Raw genomic sequence first — 17,808 nt, 5'->3', positions numbered from 1 at the left:
TTCAGCACACATACGGTTGGGAAGACGCCTCCTCCTTCTTGATCCAGCAAGGGGAAGGAGAGGTTGATGGAGATCCAGCAGCACGACGGCGTGGTGGTGGAAGCAGCGGTGATCTTGGCAGGGTTTCGCCAAGCTCCAACGAGAGAGAGAGAGAGAGGTGTTACGTGGGGAGAGGGAGGCGCCAGAGACTTGGTGCGGCTGCCCTCCCTCCCCCCACTATATATAGGGTCCCTAGGGGGGGCGCCGGCCCTAGGAGATCCAATCTCCAAGGAGGGGCGGCGGCCAAGGGGGGCTTGGCCCCCAAGTCAAGTGGGGTGCCCCCACCCCTAGGGTTTCCAACCCTAGGCGCAGGGGGAGGCCCGGGGGGGGGGGGGCGCACCAGCCCACTTGGGGCTGGTTCCCCTCCCACTTCAGCCCATGGGGCCCTCCGGGATAGGTGGCCCCACCTGGTGGACCCCCGGGACCCTTTCGGTGGTCCCGGTACAATACCGATTACCCCCGAAACTTTCCCGATGGCCGAAACTGGACTTCCTATATATAAATCCTCACCTCCGGACCATTCCGGAACTCCTCGTGACGTCCGAGATCTCATCCGGGACTCCGAACAACTTTCGGGTTACCGCATACTAATATCTCTACAACCCTAGCGTCACCGAACCTTAAGTGTGTAGACCCTACGGGTTCGGGAGACATGCGGACATGACCGAGACGACTCTCCGGTCAATAACCAACAGCGAGATCTGGATACCCATGTTGTCTCCCACATGTTCCATGATGATCTCATCGGATGAACCACGATGTCGAGGATTCAATCAATCCCGTATTCAATTCCCTTTGTCAATCGGTACGTTACTTGCCCGAGATTCGATCGTTAGTATCCCAATACCTCGTTCAATCTCGTTACCGGCAAGTCACTTTACTCGTACCGTAATGCATGATCCCGTGACCAAACACTTGGTCACATTGAGCTCATTATGATGATGCATTACCGAGTGGGCCCAGAGATACCTCCCCGTCATACGGAGTGAAAAATTCCAGTCTCGATCCGTGTCAACCCAACAGATACTTTCGGGGATACCTGTAGTATACCTTTATAGTCACCCAGTTACGTTGTGACGTTTGGTACACCCAAAGCACTCCTACAGCATCCGGGAGTTACACGATCTCATGGTCTAAGGAAATGATACTTGACATTGGAAAAGCTCTAGCAAACGAACCACACGATCTTATGCTATGCTTAGGATTGGGTCTTGTCCGTCACATCATTCTCCTAATTATGTGATCCCGTTATCAATGACATCCAATGTCCATAGTCAGGAAACCGTGACTATCTATTGATCAACGAGCTAGTTAACTAGAGGCTTACTAGGGACATGTTATGGTCTATGTATTCACACATGTATTATGATTTCCGGATAACACAATTATAGCATGACAATAGACAATTATCATGAACAAGGAAATATAATAATAATCATTTTATTATTGCCTCTAGGGCATATTTCCAACAGTCTCCCACTTGCACTAGAGTCAATAATCTAGTTACATTGTGATGAATCAAACACCCATAGAGTTCTGGTGTTGATCATGTTTTGCTCGAGGAAGAGGTTTAGTCAACGGATCTGCAACATTCAGGTCCGTATGCACTTTGCAAATATCTATGTCTCCATTTTGAACATTTTCACGAATGGAGTTGAAGCGACGCTTGATATGCCTGGTCTTCCTGTGAAACCTGGGCTCCTTGGCAAGGGTAATAGCTCCAGTGTTGTCACAGAAGAGAGTCATCGGGCCCGACGCATTGGGAATAACTCCTAGGTCGGCAATGAACTCCTTCACCTAGATTGCTTCTTGTGCTGCCTCCGAGGCTGCCATGTACTCCGCTTCACATGTAGATCCCGCCATGACGCTTTGCTTGCAACTGCACCAGCTGACTGCCCCACCATTCAAAATATACACGTATCCGGTTTGTGACTTAGAGTCGTCCAGATCTGTGTCGAAGCTAGCATCGATGTAACCCTTTACGACGAGCTCTTCGTCACCTCCATAGACGAGAAACATATCCTTAGTCCTTTTCAAGTACTTCAGGATATTCTTGACCGCTGTCCAGTGTTCCATGCCGGGATTACTTTGGTACCTTCCTACCAAACTTACGGCAAGGTTTACATCAGGTCTGGTACACAACATGGCATACATGATAGACCCTATGGCCGAGGCATAGGGGACGACACTCATCTTTTCTCTATCTTCTGCCGTGGTCGGGCATTGAGCTGTGCTCAATCTCACACCTTGCAATACAGGCAAGAACCCCTTCTTGGACTGATCCATATTGAACTTCTTCAATATCTTGTCAAGGTATGTACTTTGTGAAAGACCAATGAGGCGTCTCGATCTATCTCTATAGATCTTGATGCCTAATATATAAGCAGCTTCTCCAAGGTCCTTCATTGAAAAACACTTGTTCAAGTAGGCCTTTATGCTTTCCAAGAATTCTATGTCATTTCCCATCAATAGCATGTCATCCACATACAATATGAGAAATGCTACGGAGCTCCCACTCACTTTCTTGTAAACGCAGGCTTCTCCATAAGTCTGCGTAAACCCAAACGTTTTGATCATCTCATCAAAACAAATGTTCCAACTCCGAGATGCTTGCACCAGCCCATAGATTGAGCGTTGGAGCTTGCACACCTTGTCAGCATTCTTAGGATCGACAAAACCTTCTGGCTGCATCATATACAATTCTTCCTTAAGGAAACCATTAAGAAATGTCGTTTTGACGTCCATTTGCCATATCTCATAATCATAGAATGCGGCAATTGCTAACATGATTCGGACGGACTTCAGCTTCGTTACGGGTGAGAAAGTCTCATCGTAGTCAACCCCTTGAACTTGTCTATAACCCTTAGCGACAAGACGAGCTTTATAGATGGTCACATTACCATCCGCGTCTGTCTTCTTCTTAAATATCCATTTATTTTCTATGGCTCGCCGATCAACGGGCAAGTCAGTCAAAGTCCATACTTCGTTTTCATACATGGATCCTATCTCAGATTTCATGGCTTCCAGCCATTTGTCAGAATCTGGGCCCGCCATCGCTTCTTCATAGTTTGAAGGTTCACCATTGTCCAACAACATGATTTCCAGGACAGGGTTGCTGTACCACTCTGGTGCGGAACGCTTCCTTGTGGACCTTCGAAGTTCAGTAGCAACTTGATCTGAAGTTTCATGATCATCATCATTATCTTCCTCCCTAGTCGGTGTAAACACCTCAGGAACAATTTCTTGAGCTGCGCCACTCTTCGGTTCAAGAGGCAATACTTCATCAAGTTCTACTTTCCTCCCACTTACTTCTTTCGAGAGAAACTCTTTCTCTAGAAAGGATCCATTCTTGGCAACAAAGGTCTTGCCTTTGGATCTAAGATAGAAGGTATACCCAATAGTTTCTTTAGGGTATCCTATGAAGACGCATTTTTCCGATTTGGGTTCGAGCTTTTCAGGTTGAAGTTTCTTGACATAAGCATCGCATCCCCAAACTTTCAGAAACGACAGCTTAGGTTTCTTGCCAAACCACAATTCATACGGTTTCATCTCAAGGGATTTCGACGGAGCCCTATTTAAAGTGAATGCAGCAGTCTCTATAGCATAACCCCAAAATGATAGCGGTAGATCGGTAAGAGACATTATAGATTGTACCATATCCAATAGGGTGCGATTACGACGTTCGGACACACCATTACGCTGTGGTGTTCCAGGCGGCGTGAGTTGTGAAACTATTCCACATTTCCTTAAGTGCGTGCCAAATTCGTGACTCAAATATTCTCCCCCAGATATGATCGTAAGAACTTGATTTTCCTGTCATGTTGATTCTCAACCTCACTCTGAAATTCCTTGAACTTTTCAAAGGTCTCAGACTTGTGTTTCATTAAGTAGACATATGCATATCTACTTAAGTCATCAGTGAGGGTGAGGACATAACGATAGCCACCGCGAGCCTCAACGCTCATTGGACCGCACACATCAGTATGTATGATTTCCAATAAGTTGGTTGCTCGCTCCATTGTTCCGGAGAACAGAGTCTTGGTCATTTTACCCATGAGGCATGGTTCGCACGTGTCAAATGATTCATAATCAAGAGACTCCAAAAGTCCATCTGCATGGAGTTTCTTCATGCGTTTGACACCAATGTGACCAAGGCGGCAGTGCCACAAGTATGTGGGACTATCATTATCAACCTTACATCTTTTTGCATTCACACTATGAATGTGTGTAACATCACGTTCGAGATTAAATAAGAATAAACCATTGAACAGCGGGGCATGACCATAAAACATGTCTCTCATATAAATAGAACAACCATTATTCTCAGATTTAAATGAGTAGCCATCTCGCATTAAACGAGATCCAGATACAATGTTCATGCTCAAAGCTGGTACTAAATAACAATTATTGAGGTTTAAAACTAATCCCGTAGGTAAATGCAGAGGTAGCGTGCCGACGGTGATCACATCGACCTTGGAACCATTCCCGCGCGCCATCGTCACCTTGTCCTTCGCCAGTCTCCGTTTATTCCGCAGTTCCTGTTTTGAGTTACAAATATGAGCAACTGCACCGATATCAAATACCCAGGAGCTACTATGAGCCATGGTAAGGTACACATCAATAACATGTATATCACATATACCTTTGGTATTGCCGGCCTTCTTTTCCGCTAAGTACTTGGGGCAATTTCGCTTCCAGTGACCGTTTCCCTTGCAATAAAAGCACTCAGTCCCAGGCTTGGGTCCATTCTTTGACTTCTTCCCGGCAGCTTGCTTACCGGGCGCGGCAACTTCCTTGCCATCCTTCTTGAAGTTCTTTTTACCCTTGCCTTTCTTGAACTTAGTGGTTTTATTCACCATCAACACTTGATGTTCCTTTTTGATTTCCACCTCCACTGATTTCAGCATTGAATATACCTCGGGAATGGTCTTTTCCATCCCCTGCATATTGAAGTTCATCACAAAGCTCTTGTAGCTAGGTGGGAGCGATTGAAGGATTCTGTCAACGACCGCATCATCCGGGAGATTAACTCCTAGCTGAGACAAGTGGTTATGCAGCCCAGACATTTTGAGTATGTGCTCGCTGACAGAACTGTTCTCCTCCATCTTACAACTGTAGAACTTGTCGGAGACTTCATATCTCTCGACCCGGGCGTGATCTTGGAAAACCATTTTCAGCTCTTGGAACATCTCATATGCTCCCTGTTGCTCAAAACACTTTTGGAGCCCCGGTTCTAAGCTGTAAAGCATGCCACACTGAACCAGGGAGTAATCATCACTACGTGTCTGCCAAGCGTTCATAATGTCTTGTTCTGCAGGGAAAATAGGTGCTTCACCTAGCGGTGCATCAAGGACATATGCTTTCCTGGCAGCTATGAGGATAATCCTCAAGTTACGGATCCAGTCCGTGTAGTTGCTGCCATCGTCTTTCAGCTTGGTTTTCTCTAGGAACGCGTTGAAGTTGAGGGCAACATTAGCATGGGCCATTTGATCTATAAGACATATTGCAAAGATTTTAGACTAAGTTCATGATAATTAAGTTCATCTAATCAAATTATTTAATAAACTCCCACTCAGACAGACATCCCTCTAGTCATCTAAGTGATACATGATCCGAGTCAACTAGGCCGTGTCCGATCATCACGTGAGACGGTCTAGTCATCATCGGTGAACATCTTCATGTTGATCGTATCTTCTATACGACTCATGTTCGACCTTTCGGTCTTCCATGTTCCGAGGCCATGTCTGTACATGCTAGGCTCGTCAAGTCAACCTAAGTGTATTGCGTGTGTAAATCTGGCTTACACCCGTTGTATTCGAACGTTAGAATCTATCACACCCGATCATCACGTGGTGCTTCGAAACAACGAACCTTCGCAACGGTGCACAGTTAGGGGGAACACTTTCTTGAAATTATGTGAGGGATCATCTTATTTAAGCTACCGTCGTTCTAAGCAAATAAGATGTAAAACATGATAAACATCACATGGAATCAAATAGTGACATGATATGGCCAATATCATTTGCTCCTTTTGATCTCCATCTTCGGGGCGCCATGATCATCATCGTCACCGGCATGACACCATGATCTCCATCATCATGATCTCCATCATCGTGTCTTCATGAAGTTATCTCGTCATCTATTACTTCTACTACTATGGCTAACGGTTTAGCAATAAAGTAAAGTAATGACATGACGTTTATGTTGACACGCAGGTCATAAATAAATTAAGACAACTCCTATGGCTCCTGCCGGTTGTCATACTCATTGACATGCAAGTCGTGATTCCTATTACAAGAACATGATCAATCTCATAGATCACATATATCATTCATCACATCCTTTTGGCCATATCACATCACATGGCACATGCTGCAAAAACAAGTTAGACGTCCTCTAATTGTTGTTGCAAGTTTTTACGTGGCTGCTATAGGTTTCTAGCAAGAACGTTTCTTACCTACGCCAAAACCACAACGTGATATGCCAATTTCTATTTACCCTTCATAAGGACCCTTTTCATCAAATCTGATCCGACTAAAGTGGGAGAGTCAGACACCCGCTAGCCACCTTATGCAACTAGTGCATGTCAGTCGGTGGAACCAGTCTCACGTAAACGTACGTGTAAGGTCGGTCCGGGCCGCTTCATCCCACGATGCCGCCGAATCAAGATAAGACTAGTAACAGCAAGTAAATTGACAAAATCAACGCCCACAACAACTTGTGTTCTACTCATGCATAGAAACTACGCATAGACCTAGTTCATGATGCCATTGTTGGGGAATGTAGCAGAATTTTAAAATTTTCTACGCATCACAAAGATCAATCTATGGAGTCATCTAGCAACGAGGGAGAGGGGAGTGCATCTACATACCCTTGTAGATCGCGAATGGAAGCGTTCAAGAGAACGGGGTTGATGGAGTCGTACTCGTCGTGCTCCAAATCACCGATGACCTAGCACCGAAAGGACGACACCTCCGTGTTCAACACACGTACGGTTGGGAAGACGTCTCCTCCTTCTTGATCGAGCAAGGGGAAGGAGAGGTTGATGGAGATCCAGCAGCACGACGGCGTGGTGGTGGAAGCAGCGGTAATCTCGGCAGGGCTTCGCCAAGCTCCAACGAGAGAGAGAGAGAGAGGTGTTACATGGGGAGAGGGAGGCGCCAGAGACTTGGTGTGGCTGCCCTCCCTCCCCCCACTATATATAGGGTCCCGAGGGGGGGCGCCGGCCCTAGGAGATCCAATCTCCAAGGGGAGGCGGCGGCCAAGGGGGGCTTGCCCCCCAAGTCAAGTGGGGCGCCCCCCACCCCTAGGGTTTCCAACCCTAGGCACAGGGGGAGGCCCATGGGGGGCGCACCAGCCCACTTGGGGCTGTTTCCCCTCCCACTTAATCCCATGGGGCCCTCCGGGATAGGTGGCCCCACTCGATGGACCCCCGGGACCCTTCCGGTGGTCCCGGTACAATACCGATTACCCCCGAAACTTTCCCTATGGCCGAAATTGGACTTCCTATATATAAATCTTCACCTCCGGACCATTCCGGAACTCCTCGTGACGTCCGGGATCTCATCCGGGACTCCAAACAACGTTCGGGTTACCGCATACTAATATCTCTACAACCCTAGCGTCACCGAACCTTAAGTGTGTAGACCCTACGGGTTCGGGAGACATGCAGACATGACCGAGACGACTCTCCGGTCAATAACCAACAGCGGGATCTAGATACCCATGCTGGCTCCCACATGTTCCATGATGATCTCATCAGATGAACCACGATGTCGAGGATTCAATCAATCCTGTATTCAATTCCCTTTGTCAATCGGTACGTTACTTGCCCGAGATTCGATCGTCGGTATCCCAGTACCTCGTTCAATCTCGTTACCGGCAATTCAGTTTACTCGTACCGTAATGCATGATCCCGTGACCAAACACTTGGTCACATTGAGCTCATTATGATGATGCATTACCGAGCGGGCCCAGGGATACCTCTCCGTCATACAGAGTGACAAATTCCAGTCTCGATCCGTGTCAACCCAATAGATACTTTCGGGGATACCTGTAGTATACCTTTATAGTCACCCAGTTACGTTGTGACGTTTGGTACACCCAAAGCACTCCTACGGAATCCGGGAGTTACACGATCTCATGGTCTAAGGAAATGATACTTGACATTGGAAAAGCTCTAGCAAACGAACCACATGATCTTGTGCTATGCTTAGGATTGGGTCTTGTCCATCACATCATTCTCCTAATGATGTGATCCCGTTATCAATGGCATCCAATGTCCATAGTCAGGAAACCGTGACTATCTATTGATCAACGAGCTAATTAACTAGAGGCTTACTAGGGACATGTTATGGTCTATGTATTCACACATGTATTATGATTTCCAGATAACACAATTATAGCATGAACAATAGACAATTATCATGAACAAGGAAATATAATAATAATCATTTTATTATTGCCTCTAGGGCATATTTCCAACATATGCATCAAATTCCTCCTTGATTCCTGCTCGAACCATGAAGTCCTCTGACGACCATTCACAAGGCCGCACTTGAGCGTCCCTCGGTGGTTCATCGTCCGGCTCACGCATTGCGGGCCTGGGTCCTTGCTTCCTTGAAGAACCACCTTGATACATTTTCCTAAACATATTTCCTCCTCTGAAAAATTTCTGAAATTTTTAATAACTTCAAAATAAAAGTGAACCAAACTCAACAAAATTGATAGCAACTACTCCCACAAGTGCCTAGAGACTATATCATCCATTAAAACTACTTTTGACCATATAAATTTGACATGCAAGCTCAAGAACAGGGTCACCTAACCAGCACAAATTTGCAATGAATAAAGCACTAGAACAAAAACTAATTGGACCAATGGAGGAGTCACATACCAAAGAACAATCCCCCAAAGCAGTTTTGTGAATGGAGCTTTGAGCAAGGATGTCGAAAATGGCAGCAAAATGAGCTTGGACTCGGGTTTGGGCCGGTTGATGATTTTTGTGAGAGGAAGGAGTGTGTGGTAGCTGGAATAAGTGGAGGGGAGCCACCATGGGCCCACGAGGCAGGGGGCGCGCCCTGGACCCTCGTGGCGAGGTGCTTGCTCCCCCTACTGTGTTCTCAGTGCCAGATATTCTCAAATATTCTAGAAAAAAATCATATTTAATTTTCAGGGCATTTGGAGAACTTTTATTTTGGGGTATTTTTTATTGCATGGATAATTCAGAAAACAGACAGAATATACTATTTTTTTGCTTTATTTAATATAAATAACAGAAAGTAAACAGAGGGTACAGAGAGTTGTGTTTTCTAAATTCATCCACCTCATGCTCATCAAAAGGAATCCACTAACAAGGTTGATTAGGTCTTGTTAACAAACTCATTCCGAATAACATGGAATCGGAGAATTTTAGAATAACACTAGGTTACCTCAACGGGGATATGCATGTCCCCAACAATAAGGATATCATATTTCTTCTTGACGGTAGGAAGAGGAAATTCAAAACCTCCAATAGTAATGGTTGAAAATTTTCCAATAGAATTGATACTGTGGACTTGAGGTTGTTTCCTTGGAAAGTGTAACGTATGCTCATTACCATTAACATGAAAAGTGACATTGCCTTTGGTGCAATCAATAACAGCCCCTGCAGTATTCAAAAAGGGTCTTCCAAGAATAATAGACATACTATCGTCCTCGGGAATATCAAGAATAACAAAGTCTGTTAAAATAGTAACGTTTGCAACCACAACAGACACATCCTCACAAATACCGACAGTTATAGCAGTTGATTTATCAGTCATTTGTAAAGATATTTCAGTAGGTGTCAACTTATTCAAATCGAGTCTACGATATAAAGAGAGAGGCATAACACTGACACCGGCTCCAAGATCACATAAAAGCAGTTTTAACACAGTTTCTTTTAATGGAGCATGGTATAGTTGGTACTCCTGGATCTCCAAGTTTCTTCGGTATTCCACCCTTAAAAGTATAATTAGCAAGCATGGTGGAAATTTCAGCTTCCGGTATCTTTCTTTTATTAGTAACAATTTCCTTCATATATTTAGCATAAGGATTCATTTTGAGCATGTCAGTCAAACGCATACACAAAAAGATAGGTCTAATCATTCAGCAAAGTGCTCAAAATCCTCATCATCCTTTTTCTTGGATGGTTTAGGAGGAAAAGGCATGGGTTTCTGAACCCATGGTTCTCTTTCTTTACCGTGCTTCTTAGCAACAAAGTCTCTCTTATCATAACGTTGATTCTTTGATTGTGGGTTATCAAGATCAATAGCAGGTTCAATTTCTACATCATTATTATTGCTAGGTTGAGCATCAATATGAACATCATCATTAACATTATCACTAGGTTCATGTTCATTACCAGCTTGTGTTTCAGCATCAGAAATAGAAATATCATTGGGATTCTCAGGAGTGTCTACAACAGGTTCACTAGAAGCATGCAAAGTCCTATCATTTTTCTTTTTCTTCCTCTTAGAAGGACTAGGTGCATCTACATTAGTTCTCTGAGAATCTTGCTCAATTCTCTTAGGATGACCTTCAGGATACAAAGGTTCCTGAGTCACTTTACCTCCTCTAGATGCAACCCTAACAGCAAAGTCATTATTTTTACTATTCAATTCATTGAGCAAATCATTCTGAGCTTTAAGTACTTGTTCTACTTGAGTGGTAACCATTGAAGCATGTTTACTAATAAGTCTAAGTTCACCTTTAAGATTAGCCATATAATCATTCAAGTATTCAATAATGTAAGCATTATGTTTCAATTGTCTACCAACATAAGCATTAAAGTCTTCTTGCTTAACCATAAAGTTATCAAATTCATCCAAACATTGGCTAGCAAACTTAGCAGGAGGGATTTCAGCTTTATCATATCTATAGAGAGAATTTACCTTTACTACCTGTGTCGGGTTATCAAGACCATGTATTTCTTCAACATGCGGCAAATTAAGACCATGTATTTCTTCAATTGGAGGTAAACTCTTAACATCTTCAGCTTTTATACCTTTTTCTTTCATAGATTTCTTTGCCTCTTGTATATCTTCAGGGCCGAGGAATAGAATACCCCTTTTCTTCGGAGTTGGCTTAGGAGTTGGTTCAGGAAGTGTCCAATTACTTTCATTAGTCAATATATTATTCAATAGAATTTCAGCTTGATCAACAATTCTTTCCCTAAAAACACAACCAACACAACTATCCAGGTGGTCTCTGGAAGCATCGGTTAGTCCATTATAAAAGATATCAAGTATTTAATTCTTCTTGAGAGGATGATGAGGCAAATCATTAAGTAGTTGGAGAAGCCTCCCCCAAGCTTGTGGGAGACTCTCTTCTTCATTTTGCATAAAATTATATATTTTCCTTAAAGCATCTTGTTTCTTATGAGCGGGGAAATATTTAGCAGAAAAGTAGTAAATCATATCCTGGGGACTACGCACACAACCAGGATCAAGAGAATTAAATCATATCTTAGCATCACCCTTTAATGAGAACAAAAATAATTTAAGGATATAATAGTAGCGAGTTTTCTCATCATTAGTGAACAGGGTAGCTATATCATTTAATTTAGTAAGATGTGCCACAACAGTTTCAGATTCATATCCATAGAAAGGATCAGGTTCAACCAAAGTAATTATATCAGGATCAACAGAGAAATCATAATCCTTATCAATAATAAAGATAGGTGAAGTAGCATAAGCAGGATCATATTTCATTCTAGCATTCAAAGATTTTTGTTTCAGCTTAGCTACTAGTTTCTTAAGATCACTCCTATCATTGCAAGCAAGAAAGTCTGTAGCAGTTTCTTCATCCATAACATAACCCTCAGGAACAACAGGCAATTCATATCTAGGGGGAGAATCTTCATCATCACTTTCATCAATATTACCAGTTTCAATAATTTCATTCTCTCTAGCCCTAGCAAGTTGTTCATCAAGAAATTCACCAAGTGGCACAGTGGTATCAAGCATAGAAGTAGTTTCATCATAAGTATGATGCATAGCAGAAGTGGCATCATCAATAACATGTGACATATCAGAATTAATAGTAGAAGCAGGTTTAGGTGTCACAAGTTTACTCAAAACAGAAGGTGAATCAAGTGCAGAGCTAGATGGAAGTTCCTTACCTCCCCTCGTAGTTGAGGGAAAAATCTTGGTTCTTTGATCTTTCAAGTTCTTCATAATGATAAGCAGATATAAATCCCAAGTGACTCAAAGAATAGAGCTATGCTCCCCGGCAATGGCGCCAGAAAATAGTCTTGATAACCCACAAGTATAGTGGATCGCAACAGTTTTCGAGGGTAAAGTATTCAACCCAAATTTATTGATTCGACACAGGGGGAGCCAAAGAATATTCTCAAGTATTAGCAGCTGAGTTGTCAATTCAACCACACCTGGAAACTTAATATCTGCAGCAAAGTGTTTAGTAGCAAAGTAATATGATAGTAGTGGTAACGGTGGCAAAAGGTAATGGTAGCAAAAGTAATATTTTTGGGTTTTGTAGTGATTGTAATAGTAGTAACGGAAAAGTAAATAAGCGAAGAACAATATATGGAAAAGCTCGTAGGCATTGGATCGGTGATGAAGAATTATGCCGGATGCGATCGATCATGTAATAGTCATAACCTAGGGTGACACAAAACTAGCTCCAGTTCATCAATGTAATGTAGGCATGTATTCCGAATATAGTCATACATGCTTATGGAAAAGAACTTGCATGACATATTTTGTCCTACCCTCCCGTGGCATCGGGGTCCTATTGGAAACTAAGGAATATTAAGGCCTCCTTTTAATAGAGTACCAGACCAAAGCATTAACACATGGTGAATACATGAACTCCTCAAACTACGGTCATCATCGGGAGTGGTCCCGATTATTGTCACTTCGAGGTTGCCGGATCATAACACATAGTAGGTGACTATAGACTTGCAAGATAGGATCAAGAACTCACATACATTCATGAAAACATGCACTCGGGCCCTAGTGACAAGTATTAAGCATAGCAAAGTCATAGCAACATCAATATCAGAACATAGTGGATACTAGGGATCAAACCCTAACAAAACTAACTCGATTACATGATAAATCTCAACCAATCCATCACCGTCCAGCAAGCCTACGATGGAATTACTCACGCACGGCGGTGAGCATCATGAAATTGGTGATGGAGGAAGGTTGATGATGACGATGGCGACGGATTCCTCTCTCCGGAGCCCCGAACGGACTCCAGAGCAGCCCTCCCGAGAGAGTTTAGGGCTTGGCGGCGGCTCCATATCGTAAAACGCGATGAATCCTTCTCTCTGCTTTTTCTCTCCCCAAAAGTGAATGTATGGAGTCAGGGTTGAGGTCGGTGGAGCGTCAGGGGGCCCACGAGGTAGGGGGCGCGCCCCCACCCTCGTGGACAGGTGGAGGCCCCCCTGACGTGGATCCTTCTTCCAGTATTTTTTTATATTCCAAAATAATTCTTCGTTGATTTTCAGATCATTTCGAGAACCTTTATTTCTGCATAAAAATAATACCATGGCAATTCTGCTGAAAACAGCGTCAGTCCGGATTAGTTCCATTCAAATCATGCAAGTTAGAGTCCAAAACAAGGGCAAAAGTGTTTGAAAAAGTAGATACGACGGAGACGTATCAATGATGCTCGTGCTTCGCGCCATCGAGCATTAACAACCCTCTTTACAATCATTGGCACAGTCGTGTCAGCTCACCTTGGAGTTTCCACCCTATCACAATCCACGTGTCTAGCACTCTCGAATTCCCATCCACCATTGTCGGGCGTCGGACACGGGGAGGAGGGGGAGGGGGGTCTTACTGTCTTCACGACCCTTTTTCTTACTGCTACCTCAACCTGCCCAAGTTCACCGCCAAGGCCTCTAGTGAGTTGTGCCTCGTGATCCTTCTCTTTCTCTTTTTCACGATCCGAATTGTCCGCCATAGCCCAAGAAAGCCGCCCCAGCCAAGAGACTGTGTGTGTGTGTGTGTGTGTGTGAGAGAGAGAGAGAGAGAGAGAGAGAGAGAGAGAGTCCAACTCCAAGCATGAAACTAATGGAGACTGGATTTTCTCCCATGCACGGGAGGTCCCGTGCATGGTCCTCTGTACAAGTAGCACATATACTCTGTCATAAGAATTTTCCTAGATCATTAATGATGGAATAGTGATACATGGGCCCTGTAATGCAAAAATTATCCCATGTGAGTAATCAACTATCCATACAAAAGCTAGCATTTTATTTTCTTGTGAGATATTCTTTTGTTGATAATCTTTTGAATAAAAATCTCATTTTAAAATCTTCTTATATATTTGAATATATTTTAAGAGAGTTTAAATTTCATGAACATATTTCACTCATTTCAAAATACTAGTTTGACTCATTGAAAAATCCCACTTATTTCAAAATGCTGAGTTTACTCAGTACAAACACCGCTTTTACTAACTCAAGATGAAAACTTAATTTCACATAATTTAGAATAATAATTTGACTAATTTCAAGACAATAATTTGACTCACTTTTTTGTACTACACACATTAAAAATCATTTCAGCCATATATCTAGTGAAAAGTGTATCGAAACATTATGATTTTAACGTGTTCGGAATGTATCCAAGGTTGATCTTATTCTAAAGGTCTTGATGTGAGGAGTTGAAATATATATTTTTTTTTAAAAAAGGGTTTTGGTTTTAAAGATATGAACCATCTAAACTGTGATAAGGGAAGTAAAAGTGATGGATTTGAGACGAAGAGGGGAGATATATTGTCAGACATGGATGTGTCATTGTAACTTGTTGTGAACAGGAAAAGAGAGAAAGAAGGACGCATGCATGGCATAAAGTGGATTGATAACTAGGTGGTGATACGAGGTTATTAATGTGAATGGTAGATACACGCGTATACGAGGAAGGCTAGCTTGCATGCACCGATCTCCATCAGAACCAACGCCGCATGCATGCACCGGACCTCCTGTGCATGGCAGAATAGCTTTTCTCAAATTAATGTTGCCCATTGCACCATTTTCTCCTAAATTAATTTCCAATGACATGCCATTTGAGGAAGAAGGCGCAAAAACTAGCTGGTTGTGAATTGCTGCCAGTTTTAGCCTGTGCTGTCGTAATAAAACTCCCCAATTGGACAGCTTAGTTTGGCACTCACTTAGTACCCGAATCTGGAAAATCAATATGAATTCAGAAACTAATGAAGCTATCTGATGCATGGACACCACACACACACACACACACACACACACACACACACACACACACACACACAGGAAGAAGATTTGACCAGCGGCTACCCCTCCACTCCAAAGTTAGCAAGCTTCCAATCTTGTCTATACATACGAGTATATATATCCTTTAGCTACACACAAGGTTAATAGCTCTATATAAATAGAATACTATGATTTGGGGCAATTTTATTTAGGGAACATTTGGGACAATTAATACTTGTGTTTCTCTGAAATACTGTGTATATATGGGACAATAAATTTGGAGAGTGAGTAGGTGGGTGAGTGGAGTGTGTGACGCAGAAGAAATCAATCTCTGAAGATGAGATGGATAGGTCAAATCAAGGCCGGAGACTTCCTCTTCTGTGAACTCACGCCGGTGTCTCGCCGGCCTACATAAGCCGACCTGACCAAACACAGAGCTGCACCCATCCCGTTTCCATTTGTCCAACCGAACGTCGGCATGGCCTCGAAGCTCCCCGACACGACCAAGAGCCTCGGTGCTGGCGCCATGGACGTTGAGGACGGCAGCGGCGGCGGCGGCAAGAAGGTGGCTGGTAAGTGGCCAGGCTTCGTCCACTTCTTCTTCGTCCTCACCGTCGTCATGTGCGCGCTCGTCTACGCCCCGCGTTTCCTGTCGCCCGCCGTGTCCGTCGACTTCTTGGGGCTGCGCCAGCCGGCATTGGGTAGAGCAGCGGAAGGACAAGGACAGGGCGTGCACGGCGGCCGCGTCAATGAGGGCGAGGCGCTGGTCCTCGACAACCAGGTGGGCTCCCCGTGCGCGTCCATGGGAGGCCATGACATCTGCTGCGACCGCTCGGACTACAACACCGACGTGTGCTTCATGGCCGGCGACGTGCGCACGGACGCCGCGTCCCTCTCGTTGCCGCTCTACCCGCCGCCCAACGGCACCGCCAACGCCAACGCCAACGCTACCGTGGCGGAGAAGGAGGAGGTGGTGCGGCCCTACACGAGCAAGTGGGAGAAGGGCGTGATGGCGAACATCCAGGAGGTGCGGCTCCGCGCGGCCCGGCCGGACGAGGCCGACGGGCACCGGTGCGACGTGCGGCACGACGCGCCGGCGCTGGTGATGACGGCGGGCGGGTACACGGGGAGCCTGTTCCACACGTTCAACGACGGGTTCCTGCCGGCGTGGCTGACGGTGCAGCACCTCCGCCGGCGCGTGGTCCTTGCCGTGCTCGTGTACAACCCGTGGTGGGCCGGCACGTTCCCGGAGCTCGTGTCCGGGCTCTCGCGCCACCACGTGATCGACCTCCTGCACGACAAGCGCACGCACTGCTTCCCGGGCGCCATCGTGGGGAGCCGCTTCCACGGCATTCTCGCCGTCGACCCGGCTCGGACCCGGGACAACCGGACCCTGGTCGACTTCCACGACTTCCTCGCCGGCGCGTACAAGGACGATGGCGCGACGGAACCGCACACCACGTCGCCGGCGCCCCAGCAGCGGCGGCGGCGCCCGAGGCTGGGCCTGTACTCGCGCAAGGGCACGCGGGTGATCGAGAACGAGGCGGCGGTGGCGCGGCTGGCGGTATCGGTGGGGTTCGACGTGTCGATCCTGGAGACGGCGAACGGGGCGCCGCTGTCGTCGGAGTACGCGGCGGTGAGCGCGTGCGACGTGCTGGCGGGCGTGCACGGCGCGGACCTGACGAAGCTGCTCTTCCTCCGGCCGGGCCGCGCCGCGCTACTGCAGGTGGCGCCGCTGGGTGTGCCGGCCGTGGCGCGCGGGTGCTACGAGAAGGCGACGACGATGATGGGGATGCAGTACGAGCAGTACGACGCGGCGGCGAACGAGAGCTCGCTGGTCCGGAAGTACGCGGCGGACGACGTGGTGCTGCGCGACCCGGAGGCGGCGAAGCAGGGGGGCGGGTGGGACCTCATCGCGCGCGTGTACCTCAGCGGCCAGAACGTGAGCCTCGATCTGGACCGGTTCGGCGACACCCTGAGGAGGCTGCACGCCCGCGCCCTGCGGCTGCCGGTGGCAGGTCCGTAGGTCGCCGACTAGCCGCCGATCGGTCGGCGACGAGCTGCTGCAACCTAATCGAGAGTTGCGTACGTGACAGGGCGCTGGATCGTAACCATTTGGTTTTTGAGGGGTACAACCATTTTGTTTTTTTTAGGTTCCTGTTCGACAGCACAGATCATTTTTCACTTTCAGAAAAGACCATTCGATTCAGTTTTGGGTTTGTTTGTATTTGTGGATGTCTCGAAATAAGGACAATCTTGTGATGCCAAAGGCAACGGCATGCACCGCTAGGCTGCTAGCTGTGGTGTGGCCTGCATGGCCGCCGGCACGGTGGAGCGTGCCGCGTGCAGGTGGCTGACGCCATACTACATATGGATCCACACCAAATGTTCCATGCTTTTCTGTTCTGCCTTGGCCATTCATAGGCCTACGTTTTCTTAGGGTCATTCATTGGCGTGCTAGAAAGGGACTAGCAAGCAGGGCAAATCTACTGTCCGGGCACCTAGGGCACGTGCCCGGGCTCAGCCCTGCCATGTATGTATGGTAG

At 45.9% G+C, this 17,808-nt stretch overlaps 1 protein-coding gene across 1 annotated transcript; it reads left to right on the top strand.

Moving 5' to 3' along the window:
* Positions 1–15,573: 15,573 nt before the first annotated feature.
* Positions 15,574–17,572, top strand: LOC123059440 (xylan glycosyltransferase MUCI21-like). Its single transcript, XM_044482017.1, has one exon. The coding sequence runs from the start codon at positions 15,741–15,743 to the stop codon at positions 17,286–17,288; it is 1,548 nt and encodes a 515-aa protein (XP_044337952.1). The 5' UTR covers positions 15,574–15,740; the 3' UTR covers positions 17,289–17,572.
* The last annotated feature ends 236 nt before the right edge of the window (positions 17,573–17,808 follow it).

Source organism: Triticum aestivum, chromosome 3A (genome assembly GCF_018294505.1).
Source record: "Triticum aestivum cultivar Chinese Spring chromosome 3A, IWGSC CS RefSeq v2.1, whole genome shotgun sequence".
NCBI lineage: Eukaryota > Viridiplantae > Streptophyta > Magnoliopsida > Poales > Poaceae > Triticum > Triticum aestivum.
This window is presented reverse-complemented; position numbering and strand designations above follow the sequence as displayed.